Consider the following 17,579-nt stretch of genomic DNA (forward strand, 5'->3'; position numbering starts at 1 on the left):
TTTAACACCAAGTTAAGTATAGTAAACTACTTCCAGCCTCCATTATAAAGTGACTGAGTCCTCGCCGTGGCAGCAACACGCTGTAATGCATGTTCTGATGATTTCCTGTCAGAGTTCACGTTTAAAAACACCAGCAGACAGTGAAGATGGATGTTAGAGGTGAAAATCACTGAACAATAGTCTCCTAATGGCCAGTGTCACATCCCATGTTTCTCCCTCCGTTAAGGCTGGGGGTGCGGGGACGTGGGATTGGATGGGAAATGTGGGGAGAGTGGAAAGGGAGGGGGGCTGATTGTGGGCGGCGCTCTTTATTGCTACCATAAAAGTTTACACGACCGCCATCTCTTACAATCCATATTGACAGGGGTTTTCAGGGAAAAGCTTCCCAAAGCCCAAGAAAAGAAAAAAAAAGCTCATCTCCCAGCCTTAGGTGCATCATACCCTTGTAATAGGCCAAGGAAAATATAGACTTATGGAAAATGAAATGAGGCACGAATGACCATAAGCGTGAAGACAATTACACCCTTCGGAAATCGTATATTTGTGAAGATAATTTCTGGAGGAGTCTGCGCGCTCGGACCCGGCGGGGTTACAGTATCGCCTCTATGCTTGAACTCTCCTTGAACTTGGGATAACCGTCGCTGGAGTGGGACGTGGCTATCTGCCCCTGCATCTGGTTATTTTAGCTCCAATTTGCTGCCTAATGCCACAATTACCCTGATCTATGGCTCGAGTCACCCCGTTAATGGCTCAGTGTCAAAATCAGCACATTTGCAGACGCGAGAGCCCGAGAGGAAGTCCTCTTGACTTTGCTCCATCCGCAGTTTGATTGATTCGGGAACTACTTTTTTGTTACGTGAGCGGCCAGACGAAGCAGAAGTTCAGAGCAGACCGAATAACCTGACTAATTAAACTGAAATAAAAAGTATACTTTGCAAACGTCACAATGGTTGCAATAAAAGCTGGATGCATTAGCCTGATTGTGGTTAACAAAAAACTATAGAACAAAGTGGAGAAAGAGATAAAAACCCTGAATCACTTTATTCTCTTCCCTCTTTATAGTTGGAAACCTGCTGTTTTATTTAGTGTGGATGCTTTCAGAAGACACACTATTGTTTTCCAAATCTTCATTATTCTTATTTCACCTTCTGTACGGTTTTTGACGTTTTACTTCTTCTGCATCTTTGAGCTATTGAAACCATATCAAAACACACTTCTACTACCAGTGCTACTACTAGTAAACTAGTAGCTCTAGTAGTTCTACTACTATGACGTCTACCACCACTGCTACTACTACAAGTTACGAGAAAAACGTGCATCATGGGTTATTGTTATTGTTTTGGAAATTATACACTGAAATGAGCAAATAAACCAAATATGAATTAATTAATGAAAAGTAGTACAACTACAAGCACTTCCACAAATAATTCTGCTACTACTATTTCTACTACAACTACTGCTACTACTAACACTACTAGTAGTAGTACTATGACAACTAATTCTACCCCTGCTACTGCTATTACTTCTACTACTGTTACTGCTACTACTAGTAGTTGTACAAGAACTAATTCTACTATTAATACCACTAGTTTTATTACTACTACCAGTACTGCCACTATTACCACTACTAGTAGTAACAGAATAACTGCTACTTCTTCTATTACCGCTGGTACAACTACTACTGCCACTGCTTCAGCTATAGAAATCTACATTTTATGGATCAAACTATCAAATATTTCTTTCTTTTAAACCTTTTTTCAGTTAACAGTTTGACACTCTTCCAGTTCACCTGGTAGCTTCTTCACTTTAAAGCAGTTCAGCTTCTTTTCTGCCAGTTTTTCAGATGTTTCTGGCAATTTGTTATACATTTCTCTATTTTCAGCCATGGTTTTAGATTCATTTCAACTTTAAGCAAACATGTTCCGCAGGAAACGAATTTTCTAGTTTTATGTAGAGCTACCTCATAGATCACAATGTCAGGCGGCCACAGAGATGTTTGTTTACACCTGTCGTTACACGTAAACCTGATTCAGAATATGAGGCTACAAGAAAATAACGAGGCGAAACCACAGCTTCACAGAGTGGGCCTGCAGAGCTGTTATGCTCTGTGCACAGCAAAACAAACAATACTGGATGGATGTAACACGGAGAGACAACTTTTCAGACCACAAGAATGCAACTCTGGTCAGTTGTTATTGTTGTTATTGTTTATATACTTACAGTGAGAATGCTGTAAAACGCGTGCTGGGACAGTTGGACTGACAGACACAGGGACTGGCATCACCACAGACCTGCATGAATAAATACAAATAAATCATGTTAGCTTTGCTAATCAAAAACACCCACTTATTGGTTGTTGATCTTTAGTGCACAGGTCTGCACACAATCCAGCCTCTTCCATCACATCATATTTCTTTCTGTCATTTCCCTTTAAAGGATGTCCTCTGCATTATGTCCCGCCCAGGGCTTAACATGAACCGTTTTGCTCACCAGCCACTGTAGCTTTTCCAAAGTTACTAGCCGCTCAGCATTTTTACTAGCCACAATTTTGCTGTTTTACATGATTAAAAATGACTGGCATGCTAAAATTAATTAGATTTGCAACCCTTTTAAATATAAAGTACTGTACTAATATGTTAAGTTACGTAAAACTGTATTTTATATTAAGTTAATTCTAATTTAATATGGCCTTTTGACAGAAAAAAGCCATGATCTGTGAGAGGTGAATAACACCACTGCACTTAATATTGATTGAATTTTTAGTATTGAGGTAAAAATAATGTTTTGTTTGGATTTTTTTTTCTGATTTTTTGGTTTCTGACCATTTTTGGAAGATTAAACATGAACCCACTCAGCAGTATTCTCCCTGCAATGACAGATGAACATAAGCGGAGGTTAAATCAACGGGTAAATGCATTTTTAAAAGCGAAAAAACCTCTCCATCTTTCTAGTGGATGCATCCTTGTTTGCCGAGATGCACGGATCTGTAACTGACCAAAACTTAATGCCCTGCCGCTCAGCTCTGCAGTCATGATTTGAATGTGCCCCTCTGGATCAGAGTGAAACGATAAGAGCCTAAAATGTTACATTACAAAGTGAGATAAGATGCAGCTGTATTAACATGCTACGGGGGGGAGAGGCTGCAGTGTGGAGAGAGTGACTCCACTTTGGCTGCCCAGAATCCCCTCTCAGCGATGAAAAGCAGCCCCCTGAAGTCCACTCCATCACGGCATGGCTCTCTGCCCTCGCTGCGGCGTGACTGGGACAAGGATGAGTGGCGGTAAAGGACAAACTCATGGACACCAGTTGGGCTCCCAGAACCAGCACACATTATTACCCCCAACAGAAGCCGAGCGAAGGCGGGAGCCAGGAGCCCGTCCCCGGCACAGCTTCGGTGGGAGATGCAAAAACAGATGGCCACCCCCAGCAAGACATTAGCAGCAGAGATTTGAAAACATCTTGAAGCCCCTGTCGCCGCACAGACACTGTGGTCAGGAGGCTAATGTGAGGATGGTAAAACATTGGAGTAAATGGTAAAATGAGCTGCGATAAGAACAACAGCTGTCCGAAATTACGAGGAACTGCATGCTGCAATGTATTTATTCAAGTCTACAGTGTAACATTCAAAAGGCCATTGTCTGCCTGCGCATGAGGAAACTGAGGCTTTATTCGCACTAAAGAGGATGTTACTGCAAGGGAACAACAAGCCAATCAAAACAGAGATCGTCCCCTGCCTGAATATATGGACATTAATCATTCATAGCAAATCTTAGACGCACTAAAACTGAACTCATTATCCAAAGTGAATGTGTACATTTAACAGATGTTGAGTACTTTTATTACAGGTATTATGGTATTTATCAGTGTCAAGTTTTTACCTGCATTTTACCAAAATGTGTAACCATGTGCCAATAAAGTCAAAATACCATAAAACTGTTGCACAAATTATTTTCAGCAAAGATGGAAAATACCACCAAATAGTTTATTTAAACCTGCGTAAATATTACTTGTTTAATAATTAGACTATTGATTTGATTGATTGATTGATTGATTGGTCAACCGTATGAGAGTCTCCTGTGTCAAAATGATGATTTACTATGAAAGCCAAAACGTTTATGGCAGAAAAAGCAAAGGACCAAGAAAGGGATGAAAACACTTTTTTTTTGTCGCCTGCAAGGGACTACTGGACTGTGGAGACACATGTCCATTTTGACAAAATTTTAACCATTTATCAGCTTAAAACTAGCTCATGCGAGTAGCCAACAACCCAGTGGGCTTTTAGAGGTTTAATATATCCAAAGATCATCTACAAAAGTGATCTGCACTGGAAAGTTAATGGCCTCAAGGACTCAACATTTAATTGGGATTCAGCTTTTCACTGAAGTTTTACAGTGTATGGAAATGTTTGATTAGAAACAGTACTATAAACATATACTTGCAAATTCTTGCCAAAAAAATCTTCAGGTTCATAGAAAAAATAACAAAATTCTGCTGTCATGTTAGATTAAGTGTGTAACATTTCAGAATTTTATGGCAAAATGGCATCTTTAAATATCAGTTTTTTCACTTACAAAGTAAACAAACTTTGTAAATACCATCGTCTGTATGCTGTCTATATTAAGTATGTAAATTCTCAGAATTTTGTCTTGATAAATAAATTTTGAATTTTGCCTTTCCATGCACAGACAGCTGATATCCTGCCCCCTGGTGGCTGGCTCAGTCACAGTGTGAAGACATGTATGGTTTATGGTTCAGCTCACTGGGATAGTGACTTCCTCTTGTTGTCTGAGGTTGCGAATTCGAGCCTCGTGATGCAGAATACACACTCGAATGTGTAGATGTTCATTGTCTTTCAATTCGTCTGCTGCTTGCAGCTAAAAATCCCCGACCCCAACCCATTGCTGTGCAGCAGCTATAATTTAATTATGTTTTCGTGTTTTTTACCCTGTAGTAAAGGGCTTCTCCTCTAAACAACAAAATCTATGACAAAAGTGTTCCAGAAGTTTTCACCACTGACATGAATGAAGTCTTTGGAGAAACAGTGATTCCTGGGAATTATGGATTAGACGTTTACAATTACAACACAAGCACCAATAAGGCTCCGTCCTTTTCTGAATCATCTTAACGTCTAAAATGAGGACTTTTCCTCGTGAAAATTAAAGGTGAATAAATCACCACTGACCTGATGCAAACATCCAAACAAATACTGCAGCAGGAAACACACACAATAAAAGACAGAAGCCAAGGTGACACGTATCATTGTCTCCAGTGCGGCGGTTGTTCAGCGGGGGCGATATTTGTCGCTGCGGTGTCAGGAGACTTGTGAACAGAGGGTTTGGCTATTCCTGGACATATTCTCCACACCTGCGCCTGGAGTGCACTGGGTTGGCATTTCAAACTTTATCACCTGTCACAAGAGAGACACCGGCTGCTCTGGAGAGCACTGCTCCCTGCCGCCACCACCCCGGTCCCCCCACCCTCCACCCGCCGCCCCTCCACTCGCGAGACATCACACCCGTCCTTGGAAGTCGTGCTTGGAAAGAAAAGACAGAGATTTCCCAAGTGGGAGGCTGCGGCCGCTGGCCAGCCGACGTCCATATTGTCTTCTGGCTCCTAATTGATTTGAGGGCTGTGAAATCATCTTGATCATGTAAAGCTCGAAACTGCCTCTTCATATATCCGTCCATACGTGCAAACCTCGCTGCTGGACGCAACGCACAGTGAGCGACACTTACAGCCAGACAACAACATAGGACTTGTTGAACTGTTTACAGTACATATGTTTTATTCTTAAGTTGTATTTTATTGCTTTGCCTGTAGAATCCTTTTATATTCTTACTGCTGCAGTTCCAGGGATAATTATCTAATCTGTGTCAATATTTACACTTTCATCATCTTCGCCAAAATGGCAATGTGGTATTACTTTGATAATTACTGAAATAAGATTAAAATCCCTAAACATTACTGAAATATATCTTAATGGCTTTAAAAATTTGAGAGGAAAATGTTTATTCTCTGCTTTACACGGGGTTCATAAACACAGGAACGAGCCAAATTTAAGGACTTTCAAGCATTTTCAAGCGCTCACTTTTATTTTCAAGGGTGAAATAGTTTTCTCCACAACCATCGGCTGCAAAAGAATTGTACAAATTTGTAAATGGGCCAAAAATATGCTTCCAAGTCTAAAATCAATTGATTAACTGGTTATTAAGGCATATGTTTGGCAAAAGACAAAAAGCAGAAAAATACACAGAGCCGGCGAAGCAGCTCCGCAGACAACTCCAGCGTCCGCAGTCAGACACACGGCTGAATATTTACTGCAGCTCAAAACTCACACTAACAGCTGACACTGCTGCGGTTTGACTGCTTTAAAAGTAACAACATCCTGGCGCCAAATATTTTCCGGATTTTAGCCCCTTTACAAAAACGGAAAGGTGAGGACGCTTTTCAAAAAGATTAGATTTAGGTTTTAAAGTAGCAGCATTGTTATTACTAACAGATCAATGTTTTGATGGGAGGATGAGTGTAGTTGGCGAAAGTCCTCACAACCACATGATTTATGATTTAGTGTGTGTGTGTGTGTGTGTGTGTGTGGCAGTCTCCCGGGGACACAGTGATCAAGGTGACACGTCTCTCTGGTCTCCACGGGGGGTGTCTGGGCTCCAGAAGGCCATGGGTGTCACGGCAACAAAGCCCGACACTGGATGATGTCATACCACACACACACTCTCCCTCCACCACTGGAGGCTGTGAAAGGTTAAGTCTACAGTTGAGTTTTAAATCCTAATTAACTGCGACGATTTTGACTGAACTGTCTGACTGCAACATGATGTGCAGGTGTTCGTGTTAATGTGTCCACCGTCTAGTTCCGACACTTCATGTTGAGCCGGCCACAAACAGAGTGTTTAAGTCAGCAGAAAACAGATCTGAAGCCTGAAAAGACACTTTGGTTTGCAGTTACGTGAGTGCAGCACGAGCTGTGATGTAGCTGATGTGGAACAACTGATCGGATTAGAGTTCAGACTGATTTGATATGATTGGTGGATAAATGTGTCCAGTTGATCCAGTAATGAAACTGAATATTTGTTGTTTTATACAGACTCATATTTGATATTTAATAAATTCCACATGGACTCTGAAACTCGTGTTAATTACATGATTAGTTGACATTAAGTTTGGGCAATTAAAGCTAATTTTGTTCTAGTTCAGGTTAAAGAAGCTATAATTGATATTCTAATAAAAACTGTGACAATGTGAAAGGGGTCACTTTGAGTGATTAACCCTCAAAAAATGATCAGCTGAACCTGCAGCTCCTCTTTTTTTTAGAGAACTTCTTAGTGACTTTCAGCTCGTTTTTCAGGACAAAAAAAACCCATTAACGCCTGCTAACATCTGGCTTTTTTATTAGATGGGAAAACATTACATTCACCATTCACTGTCACGAAACATAACACTAGTTTGGGGTATTTATTGACTCCAGCTCCAATTAAGCTCCGCAGAAAACTCCAGTAATGAAACCTAAAACTCAGAAATCTGTTAGTTTTCTCTTGTGTCAAAGTCAATGGTTTTTTAAAAAAAATTTAAATTTTTTTGTTAGAAGCCTGAAATAAGGTCTGTGGTTAACTCAAGCTGAAGAGACTTTTACGTTTTGTTGTCCAACATAAAATACGTCACTTAATACCCTACTCGCAATCTTTGAAGCTTTGACGTGGTGAGGTGCAGAACGTCTCTGACAATAATGTAGCCTGAGAGGAAAAACACGCGCAGAATCTGAACTACTGTCGCCGCTCTCCTGCTCTCGAAATTCACCTGCCCGAGTGTTTGTTTGTGTTTTTTTAAGTATGTGGGCAGACCCAGTCGCTGTAGTATCCCTTAACTATTTGTTACCTTACTGTCTTTTTTGATTGGCTGTTGTCTTTGTATCTTCACAAGGACGTAAGAAATTGCCTGATAGCACATGCGCAACACCGTCTGATATTTCATCAACACTTCCTCTCACATTGACACAGAACATACAGCCCGTACATCCGTGGTCTTTGACGTGAGAGTCATAAATTTTACGTGTTGGGGAAATGTACTTCTCTAAAACATCATGCTTTCATCAGATTCCCTCATTTTTCAGCGTGACATACAGATTCTACGGGGAAACAATCTAACGCGTTTGAACCGCACGGTCACGCTGGCACAGACACTATGAAGTGTGTATTTTCACAATAAAAGTTACTATGTTCACCACCTCTGAGAACCGAGCGGAGAAGAGACGGCGATGTCTTTTAGGATGAGGAGCTGAAGTGGGAGGGTCAAAGTCCCCGCTGCTCCGGCGTTAGCGGCTATTACGGCACAAGCAGTGGTCATTATCTGTCCTACTCCACTACGCCCACTCAGTGTCTGTGTCTGCGTGCGCTGTGCGATCATCAAAAGTGCACGCCGGGGGGGAATTAGGGAATGAAACATAATGTCAGCAATAACACAAAGGACCTTGGTTTAACATTTCAGCCTGTGCTGTGTCCCTGCTACAGCCCAGAGCAGAGCCAACGCTGGCCCGCTGCTACGCTCTGACCCGCCCATCCACGCGCTCGCCTTCACCATCTGAGCTCTGAGAATACGTCCACAGAAATACACCAGGAGCCGCAAACCGCTCGCTGCCCGCCAACACGCACTCCTTCATGTGTGGTTAGGAGAGGGATGTTCAAATAAACTTTTTTCAACATAATGGAGATGTACAGACTGAGAAATGATTCATCTTATTTAGTTTTAACTTCATAAAGAGGGGGGATGGGCCACACTCAAAATACTCCCATCAAGTGTGTCCAACGCTCAAAGCGATAGTTGTGGATTTTTGAAGTGCGGCTGTATGAAATACTTTTGTATAGTCAGTGTATTATTTACAGCAGCTGGCAGTCGGCCATTCAAACCTATGGCATGTTTTCTTGAAAAATCCCCTAAATTAAATCAGTTATCAGTCAGAAAGGGTAAAAACAGAAATGACTGTTGGATATAGTTGGAAAATTCCATGACTTTTCCAAAACTTTCCGGGTATATTTCATGTTCCAAAACTTCCCCAGGCCTGGAAATTGCTATTTGCAAATTCCATAACTTTTCCTGTCTTTTCGTAACTGTACGAACCCTCGTTAATTTATGAGTGGACACACTGCTCAGAGAAATCAAAAAAACTATTGTTACAAAAGTCAAGATTTCAAATATTTGTTTTCTGTTTTTTAGGCCTTGAAGGAGCCCATTTCAGAGATTTTCAGAGTTTTTAAGAAACCGCAGATTCCTTACACACACACACACACACACACACACACACACACACACACACATACAGTATATGCCGTCACACACACATATGCTGCCATGCACACATGCAAACACACACACACACACACACACACACTGAAAAGCCATTCCCTTTCCATCTTCACAGTTCAGTCATAAACCCTCCCCTCCCAACACTCAAACACCCACACATTTTCACCCTCTGCTTTTCCAAGTTCTTAGCCCCCACTCACCCCCATACATACATACACACACACACACGCACACACACACACCTCCTCAACCAAACTGCTTGAGCCACTTGCCTGCCAGGGAGGCAAGATGGCCCTCCAGCCCTCCAGCCAATCAGACAGCTTGGCTCGCACAGGAGATCACAGGCCAGCTGATCGAGCCTCCCGACTTCTTTCTTCGTCTGCTCTTCTGGAAAGTTTTTGGACGCGACCGCAACATCGCTGATCGAGCTCCGTGGGTCTGCTGGAGAGAGAGAGAGAGAGAAAGAGAGAGGGGGGCCGAAGGGTTAAAATGATGTCTATCTTTATGCAGCATGTGCTTGTATTTAAAGGAATTCTCTGACATTTTGGGAAAGGGGTTTGCTCTTATTCTCAAATTAAAGTTAAATAAAAAGATAAACATTAATTTGGTCTTTGTGATTTCAGTAAAGAAGCAGGTGTTGGTCATGTGTAGTTAACATAAAGCCTGGAAAAAAGCATAAAAACTACCATAGCTCCAAAACTGTCTTATTTACATTTTGTATTTCCATATTCAAATTCCAAAATATTCGAATAAAAGCCATATTTCGAATAAAATATATACAGAAGGAGACTCCTTGCGTATACAGAAGATCTCTACACAAATAAGTGAAGTGAAGAAATCGCCATTGCTGCGGTGGCCGCTCCTCCTGCATGCGTTTGAATGTAAGCTGTACTGACACGTGCACAATTTTCTACTTTTCCCTTTGCTTTCTCTGTATTGTTACTTTTGAAAAATATGTCTATGACTTTGGGAAGAACCTGTGCAGTTCTCATCGTGGCAAACTTCAACTTTAGAAAAAACGAAATGCGAAAGGCACACGCCTTTACTTCGTGAGGAGCGCCGCTGTATGAGACCATACGGTCTGCACAGATTCCCTGAGCGTGCAGAGGACCAAGAGGTTCGCCAAAAGTGGATCAAGAACATTAACAGACAGGACTTTGATGCCAGGCGATTTAAAAAAGCCATCACAAAACTGCAATGGAAAACACTTTTTTTTTAGCTTTTGTAGCTCACATGATGTGCAACACCGGGTGGCGGTAATGCGACTTTATGGATGTCAACCGCCATAAAACCCAAAGAGGAAGAAAAAGTACAACAAAGTCACATGACGTTCTACAAAACATGACTTGGTATGTGTGGACGGAGGCAGAGACTGAGATCTTTCTAACTCTTATATGAGACAAAGCAATTATGGTGATATTAGATTGGTTTTCTTGATTGGCTGCAATAGAAGTAAACCTGCCAATGTTTTGGACATCCATCACCATGGTTACTGGAAAGTCGGTTAACATCACTCAATGGAAACGCAGTCATCCCGCAATTGTGTTTTATCCAAATTTTGAAAATATCTCTCAAGTTTTGCACAAATCTGTAATGGAAACTGTTTCTGAGATATGACATTTAATAATGGCCAGAAAAATGTTTTTGCACAAAATTTTAGAATACCGGGTTAATGAGAATAGGAAGTATGGACGCATGTACAGACAGATATACAGACGCACGTACGGCCGGAGGGAAGAACTTGCGGATGAACAAGCTGAAGACATAAAGCCTCCGGCCTCGGCCGCTGCTGGTATGAATGCAAAAACACTCAGAGCAACAGAATAGCGACATAACTCTACCAAACACTCACAATCTAAGAGCTGCTGAAATGTCAACTACATTGATTGATTCATCAACTTAAACCTTGAATACACATTTTGTAAGACTTCGATACTCCTGCCATTAAAGGATCTGCTTTGAGCATATTTCCCTCCAAACACAGTATTAGTGCAGAGTGGAGAGCACCACAGACTGACACCGTCTCCTTCAACATTGGCCTGATGTAGAAACGTTACATGGAAATCTGCTGGATCTGCTGAATATTCCAGTTGATTCCGTTGGTCTCCAAACATACGGAGGACACGTCACAGGATGTAAAGCAGGCTCCACCCTTTCCTCCGCTTGTTTATCATCAATAAATTGTTACTGAAGTGTGCACAGTGACCGGACTTCATGGTTATTCCCCCTCTCAGCTGAACACAAGCATTTTGGCTCTGGAGGCATTCAGCTGCTGCTTCCATCCACGGCGATTTACGACGCCTGAAACAGCAGAATGAGCTTCATCTTACAGATCAGCAACACCACGAGCGGCCAATAAGTGAGGGGTGCATGCTCACGCTCGCCTTGGCCTGTATTCGCTGTGACACACTCGCCCTGTTTGTCTTCCAGCCTGCAGCTGGCGGTGGAAGTGCTGATCATGCTAAGTGGCATGTGGCTGAGATGCAGAAAAGCACGCTCGAGTTGTTCTACCTTGAAATTTGCTTTTGCTCTTTGAAAGAGAAAAATTAGACAAGGAGGAGAGCGAGATTTTCCAAGTGAGTGGAGGTACAGAAGCCCTATTTTGAGATTTTAATCATTTCTCTATGTGTACATCAGTGATCACGTGTATGCTGGTTGCATGTACAGATTTCTGTCTTTTTTATTTTAAATTTATTTTATTTTACACTTTAGTACATGCATCACAGCTACAGTTGCTGATTGGCTACACTCTTTAGATGATAACAATATTTGGGCCAGTTTGCAGCGTCTGAAGGAGAAAGCCTCCACTTAGTTTACCTAATTTAAACTGTTTTCATTTGTCAGGGTTACCGTAAATAACACTTGAATTCATGTTCTCCAACGACAGTGTTAGGTTACTAACAATCAAAACAAAATAATGATAAGATACTCTGGATACCTAAATCTTTACAAAACAAACTAATATACAAAAAACTGACAGGTGGAGCTCTTTCAAGGCTTGGATGACAGTCATTATAAACGATGAAGTAAAAAAAAACCTCAAAAGACACAAACCTGTGTGCATAAAATAGTTAAGAAAACAGGTTAACTACATCTCCCATCATGCATCACTGTATGAGACAGCTGGTCCATAAAAGGATGAGATTTTATTGTATAATTTACATTGTATTTATTTATTTATTATTATTATTATTATTATTAATTTAATTTGTTTATTTATTCAATTTTAATTTACTTGTATTTTGTACAATTCTATCATTATTAGTATTTTATTATTTTGTATTGGATTAATTCTGCAGCTATACCAAAATGTTTTGTTCTAAATGCAACACCAAACATTGTGAATTTGTAACAGCTTAAATTCAGCTCTTACATTCATCAGAGTTTCTGATGGTTAATATATTTTATCAGAATGATTTTATCCTGCTGCCGTCACAATGTTCAACCAGCAGCTCCCAGTGGACCACACACACACCAACTGGACTTCAACTAACGTGCAATTTAACACAATGTGCAATCATTTTCCATGTGCAATTCATGTATACGATTTTCTACTGTTGAGTTTTGCATCTTGTTTTTTTTACTATTTATACTCTTCATTTTGCTCTATATCTATTTTTTTTGCTCAGTTCCTATTTCTATTTCTATTTTTGGTTTTGCAACTTGTTTTTTACTCTTTATATATTGTGTACATACCTTGCTTTGATATCCAGTTGCTGCTGTAATAATGCAAATTTGTTGTGTGACTTCTAAAGGATTATCTTATCTTAATGTATCATATCTGTATCTTATCCCTTGTACCTTATTCCCCTCAGGGATCAATAAAGTATTTCTGATTCTGATTCTGATATCTTATTGTATGGTATCATCTTATTGTATCATATTGTTGTATTGTATCTCACCTAATCAAATCGAATTGAATTAAATCTTATCTTAATTTATAGTATTGTATCAAATCTTATTGAATATGTCTATCCTTTTTTCCCTTTGCAGGAGTGGTGTCCCACAGGGTGATTTAAGGTACATTTCATATTTTTTAGCATAACTTATAATTATTTTTTGGATAATTGTTTATCATTTCTGATAGTCATTTTGATATTTTTAACTATTTTTAATTGGTGACCCTTTTCGAGGCAGCGTTCCAACACTGAATACTTTAACACTGTAACACACACACACACACACACACACACACACACACACACACACACACACACACACGTATATGTCTGGAAACAGCCATCTGTACACACAAACACACTCCATGGCACACACTCTGAAGTGAAAATCACATCCCTGTTCTACCAGGAGGGGAAACTGTTGTGTGATTATGATGAACTGGTTAAACTGCAATTACGGCGGCGAGCGATGGGAGAGGAGACGACAGCAGTTTAGACGACAATTTGGGAGGCGGCTGCCGTGGCTGCTGCAGCTGGGGCCTGTTTTAATGCAGTAATTGATAGACTCTGCCAGTCACTAGTGGGTTCAGAATTAAAACTCAAATTATCATCATTAGGGACCCCCCTAATTGCTGCATCAAATGCACATCAGCGTTTTTGTTATTCATTATAAAATTACACTTGTGTTATCTAATTTCATCAGCTGCATTGACGGCGTCCACTAAGGTCTTGTCAGTGATTTGAGGAGGATGTTTTTTGTTTTTTTGAATCTTTCACACACACTCCCAGATCATCGAACAGCCAGTTAATGAACATGTGATGGATGTCTGTCAGCTGGGGGCCCCCAGAATCACGTTCTGGTGTTGATGCACACCATAAACACAATGCAGTCCTACTACACATAAACGCGGTACACACAAGCTGAGAACGCTCTCGTTTGGATGACTTATGAATCGCTGGGAATGGTCGCTGTGCCGATTTAATGCCTAATAAAGTCCACTCAGTGGTAACGTCTGCGTTCATTGTGGTGATGGTGCTGCATCTTTTCAAATCACAATGAAAAATAAAAGGACTTGATCCACATGCAGACAACGGTGAGGACGATAAAAGATCCCCTGTTGCAAAAGTCAGAGAATCAGCATTTCTAGTTTTCTTTTTGGAAATAATATAAATCTACTCCATCCATGCTTCTCAACCTCAGTGTCAGACAATGTAACATATTTGGCATTTTTGGTTGATTGCATTGTCCCCTAAACTCGTCTAGGTTTAGATAAATGTCATATAATATCATGGAAGAAGGAAGAAGAGTGCACAAGGTGAGACAGAAAATAAAATCAAAATATTACAATAAAACAATGGCAACAAGGCTCAAACCAAAAGAAAAAGGGCTAAAAACATTCATTCTAAAGGCGAACTTTTCAACTTGGACCCTATTTCCCCAGTTTTTGTCAAAGTAACTATAGAAACTATTTTTTAAACTGGTAAAGTACTGAGTGGGAGCACTGCAGCCACAAAACAGGCTGCAAAGTGACAAAATCTTGGTTTGTATTTGATCAGCTCTGCTTAGATTCGCTGTTTGATCCCCATTTTTTTCGGCCTTTGTTTTCACTGAGCAGGAAGCAGTACGGCACCCACTTTCTGTTCCCAAAGTCTTTTAGGCGAGAAATAGGCGGTGAAGGAACATCACAAGCTGCACTCACAGTTTACATCCATATCTGTGAAAGCATGGATGCTTAATACACAAGAGATCTATACAAGCAGTACAGTTTCAGGGTTCTTGAGTTACGGCCAAAAACATGTTTTATGGGGTCACCCTGACCTTGACTTCTAATCTTCAACCACCAGTTCCCAATCAGTTCATTCTTGCCTCCAAGTGGACGTTTGTGCCAAATTTGAGGAAATAACCCCAAGGCCATCGTCACACACTGGGTTAATGAAAATTATGGGTGCAAGGTCACAGTGACCTTGACCTTTGAACACCAAATTATAATCAGCTCAGCCTTGAATATTTGTGTCCAATTTGAAGAAAGTACCTTGAGATGCTCTTGAGAGATTGTGTTCAGGTGAATGGGACGAATGCAAGATCACTGTGACCTTGACCTTCGACCAACAAAATCCAATCAGTTCATCTTTGAGTCTAAGTGATCGTTTGTGCCAAATTTGAAAAATATCCCTCCCGGTTATCTTGAGATAATGCAATCACAAGAACAAGACAGACAAGGTCACAAGGACCTTGACCTTTGACCTATGACCACGAAAATGGAGTCAACTCATCATTGAGTCCAAGTGAATATTTGTGTCAAATTTGAACACATTCCCTGGAGGCGTTCTTGAGATATCATGTTCACAAGAATGTACCACACAGACACCTGATAACATAATGCCTCCAGCCTCAGTTATCGTTGGGACAAATGCATAAAAATAAAAAACTAACCTTTTAAAAGACAGGTTATTTAGCCAAAAAATAAATAAAATGAAATCAGACCACATGCAGTGGAAATGAGACTGAGCGACACCGACCAAAACAACTGTTAAACACTCGGCTGTCCACACAGGAACAAGGTTACACGTCACTCTGAAAACACAAAAGCTAAACAGTTGTGAAAGCCGACGTTATCCTACAATCCACAGAGTCTCCTTGCCCCCAGCTTGTTCTCTCTGTGTGTGTGTGTGTGTGTGTGTGTGTGTGTGGTTCATAGTAAGCATCCACATAGAACATACTGTACAGTTTGTAAGTATATGCTGAGCAAGCTGAATGTCCCTCAGACCGACAAGTACTGGGTGCATGTGTGTGTTTTTCGTGGGTGGCTCTGTGTGTGTGTGTGTGTGTGTGCCCTTGACAGCAGTCCTGACCTGCTGTTATCCAGCTGTAACGCAGTCAAACATTGAACAATCAGCCTCTGCAGCGCTGCCAAGCAGTTAGTGAGATGTAAATTAGCATATAGTCTGTCACTCGGTGGAGCTGAATTGGTGAAATGTAACACAGAACTCTGCCGTCTCCCTCAGACCACAACTCAGGTACAACTGTCAGTGCAAGAGCCGACCCATTCAAACTCTTTCATGTATTCATTTCATGTATTGTTGGGGATTTAAGATGCAAAATGTGATTTTTTTTCTATGTTTCTTTGGTCTGGTGGAGGACTCCTTCACTGTTAAATACGTATCAATTAAAGGTGCAAAAATAGACGCAGCAAATGGAAATATGACGTTTTTGTGAGCAGGTGACCAAAGAGAAGCTAAAGGGGTTTCTACATTTTTTTACCAATAAATTTTCCTGACTTTTTTATGTATTTGAGGCAAATTTTTAAGAACATATACTCCCTGAAATGACCGACAATACTACTACTTATTGTTTTTTTTACTACATAAAAGCTTTTTTAAATATATATTATTTAAAAAAAATAATGACTTCAGAAGAGGACCGGAGCTGAATATTTAAACATTACTTAGGGGCTGTTTTTTTAAGCACTGGGAAGCAACCTTTGTTTTAGATTTTGGTTTTAGGGGAGGGGCATACAACTTTAAATGGCTGTATTGTGTGTTTAACTTTAAGTTTTAAAGAAAAAACGGTCGCAATTTCTATGTCTTTAAATTTTTTTGGCAATTTTTAAAGAAAAAAAATGGTGATTTTTCATCTTTAAATAATTTTGGCAATTTTTTCTTTAAAATTTAAAAATCATTTTTAAAGATAATGATTTTGGTAATTTTTTTTTTTTAAAAATCGTTTTTTTTTTTTAAAATGTTTTTGTGATTTTTAATGAAATTAATTGCTATTTGCAAATTCCATTACTTTTCCAGATTTTTTTTTATGACTGTAGGAACCCTGAACATAAATCTGAATTTCTATAGTTTACTGTTTGATGGCAGCTTCTTTCAAAAGATTACTGTAGGTCATGATGTGTTTAAGGTGCTGCATTTCTACAACAGTAACACTGAACTCTGTTTACGAGAGCCGCGAACACAAAGTCCTTCTTCTTCAAGAATATTTTCCTCACAAAAATCTGGCCCAATTAGAGAATATTAATGATTGTTAAATGTGCATATGCTGGAGCTGGAAAATGGGAAGGTTAATAGACAGGCAGCGTCACACGATCACATTTATCAGTTTCTATTTATCTCTCCTTGGGAGGTGGCAGGTTTACAGTAAATACCTTCTGTCCCCCTAATTTCCTAATGATGGTGATAATGATGGAGAATGGCGCAGTCATTAGCAAGGACAGGCTCTGTGCATCACTCTGTCAGCTACGTCTCTCCCAGGCCCGCAATGAGAAGTGATGGGGCCCAGCTGTTCCCCGCATCCTCTCCCCAAACTGAACCTCTCTCTGAGACCGAGAGAGAGAGAGAAACAGAGAGAGAGAGAGAGAGAGA

At 40.3% G+C, this 17,579-nt stretch overlaps 1 protein-coding gene across 4 annotated transcripts in view; it reads right to left on the minus strand.

The window, feature by feature from the left end:
* LOC121943961 (uncharacterized) overlaps positions 1–17,579 on the minus strand; it is a 172,294-nt gene that overhangs the window by 36,471 nt on the left and 118,244 nt on the right. For 3 of the 4 annotated variants that reach the window (XR_015776359.1, XM_088076333.1, XM_088076335.1), the window contains exons 5-6: positions 9,585–9,753; positions 2,221–2,291 (exon numbers count right to left, since the gene is read on the minus strand). Coding sequence is in view for 3 of the 4 variants with exons in the window: in XM_088076333.1 (XP_087932459.1) it covers positions 2,221–2,281 (61 nt within the window). In the remaining variant the exon portion in view is untranslated. The remainder of the gene's footprint in view (positions 1–2,220; positions 2,292–9,584; positions 9,754–17,579) is intronic. The other variant, XM_088076334.1, reaches the window with a different exon arrangement.

This window comes from Plectropomus leopardus, chromosome 4 (genome assembly GCF_026936395.1).
Source record: "Plectropomus leopardus strain MGB_pleo_1.0 chromosome 4, ASM2693639v1, whole genome shotgun sequence".
In the NCBI taxonomy this organism is placed as follows: Eukaryota; Metazoa; Chordata; class Actinopteri; order Perciformes; family Serranidae; genus Plectropomus; species Plectropomus leopardus.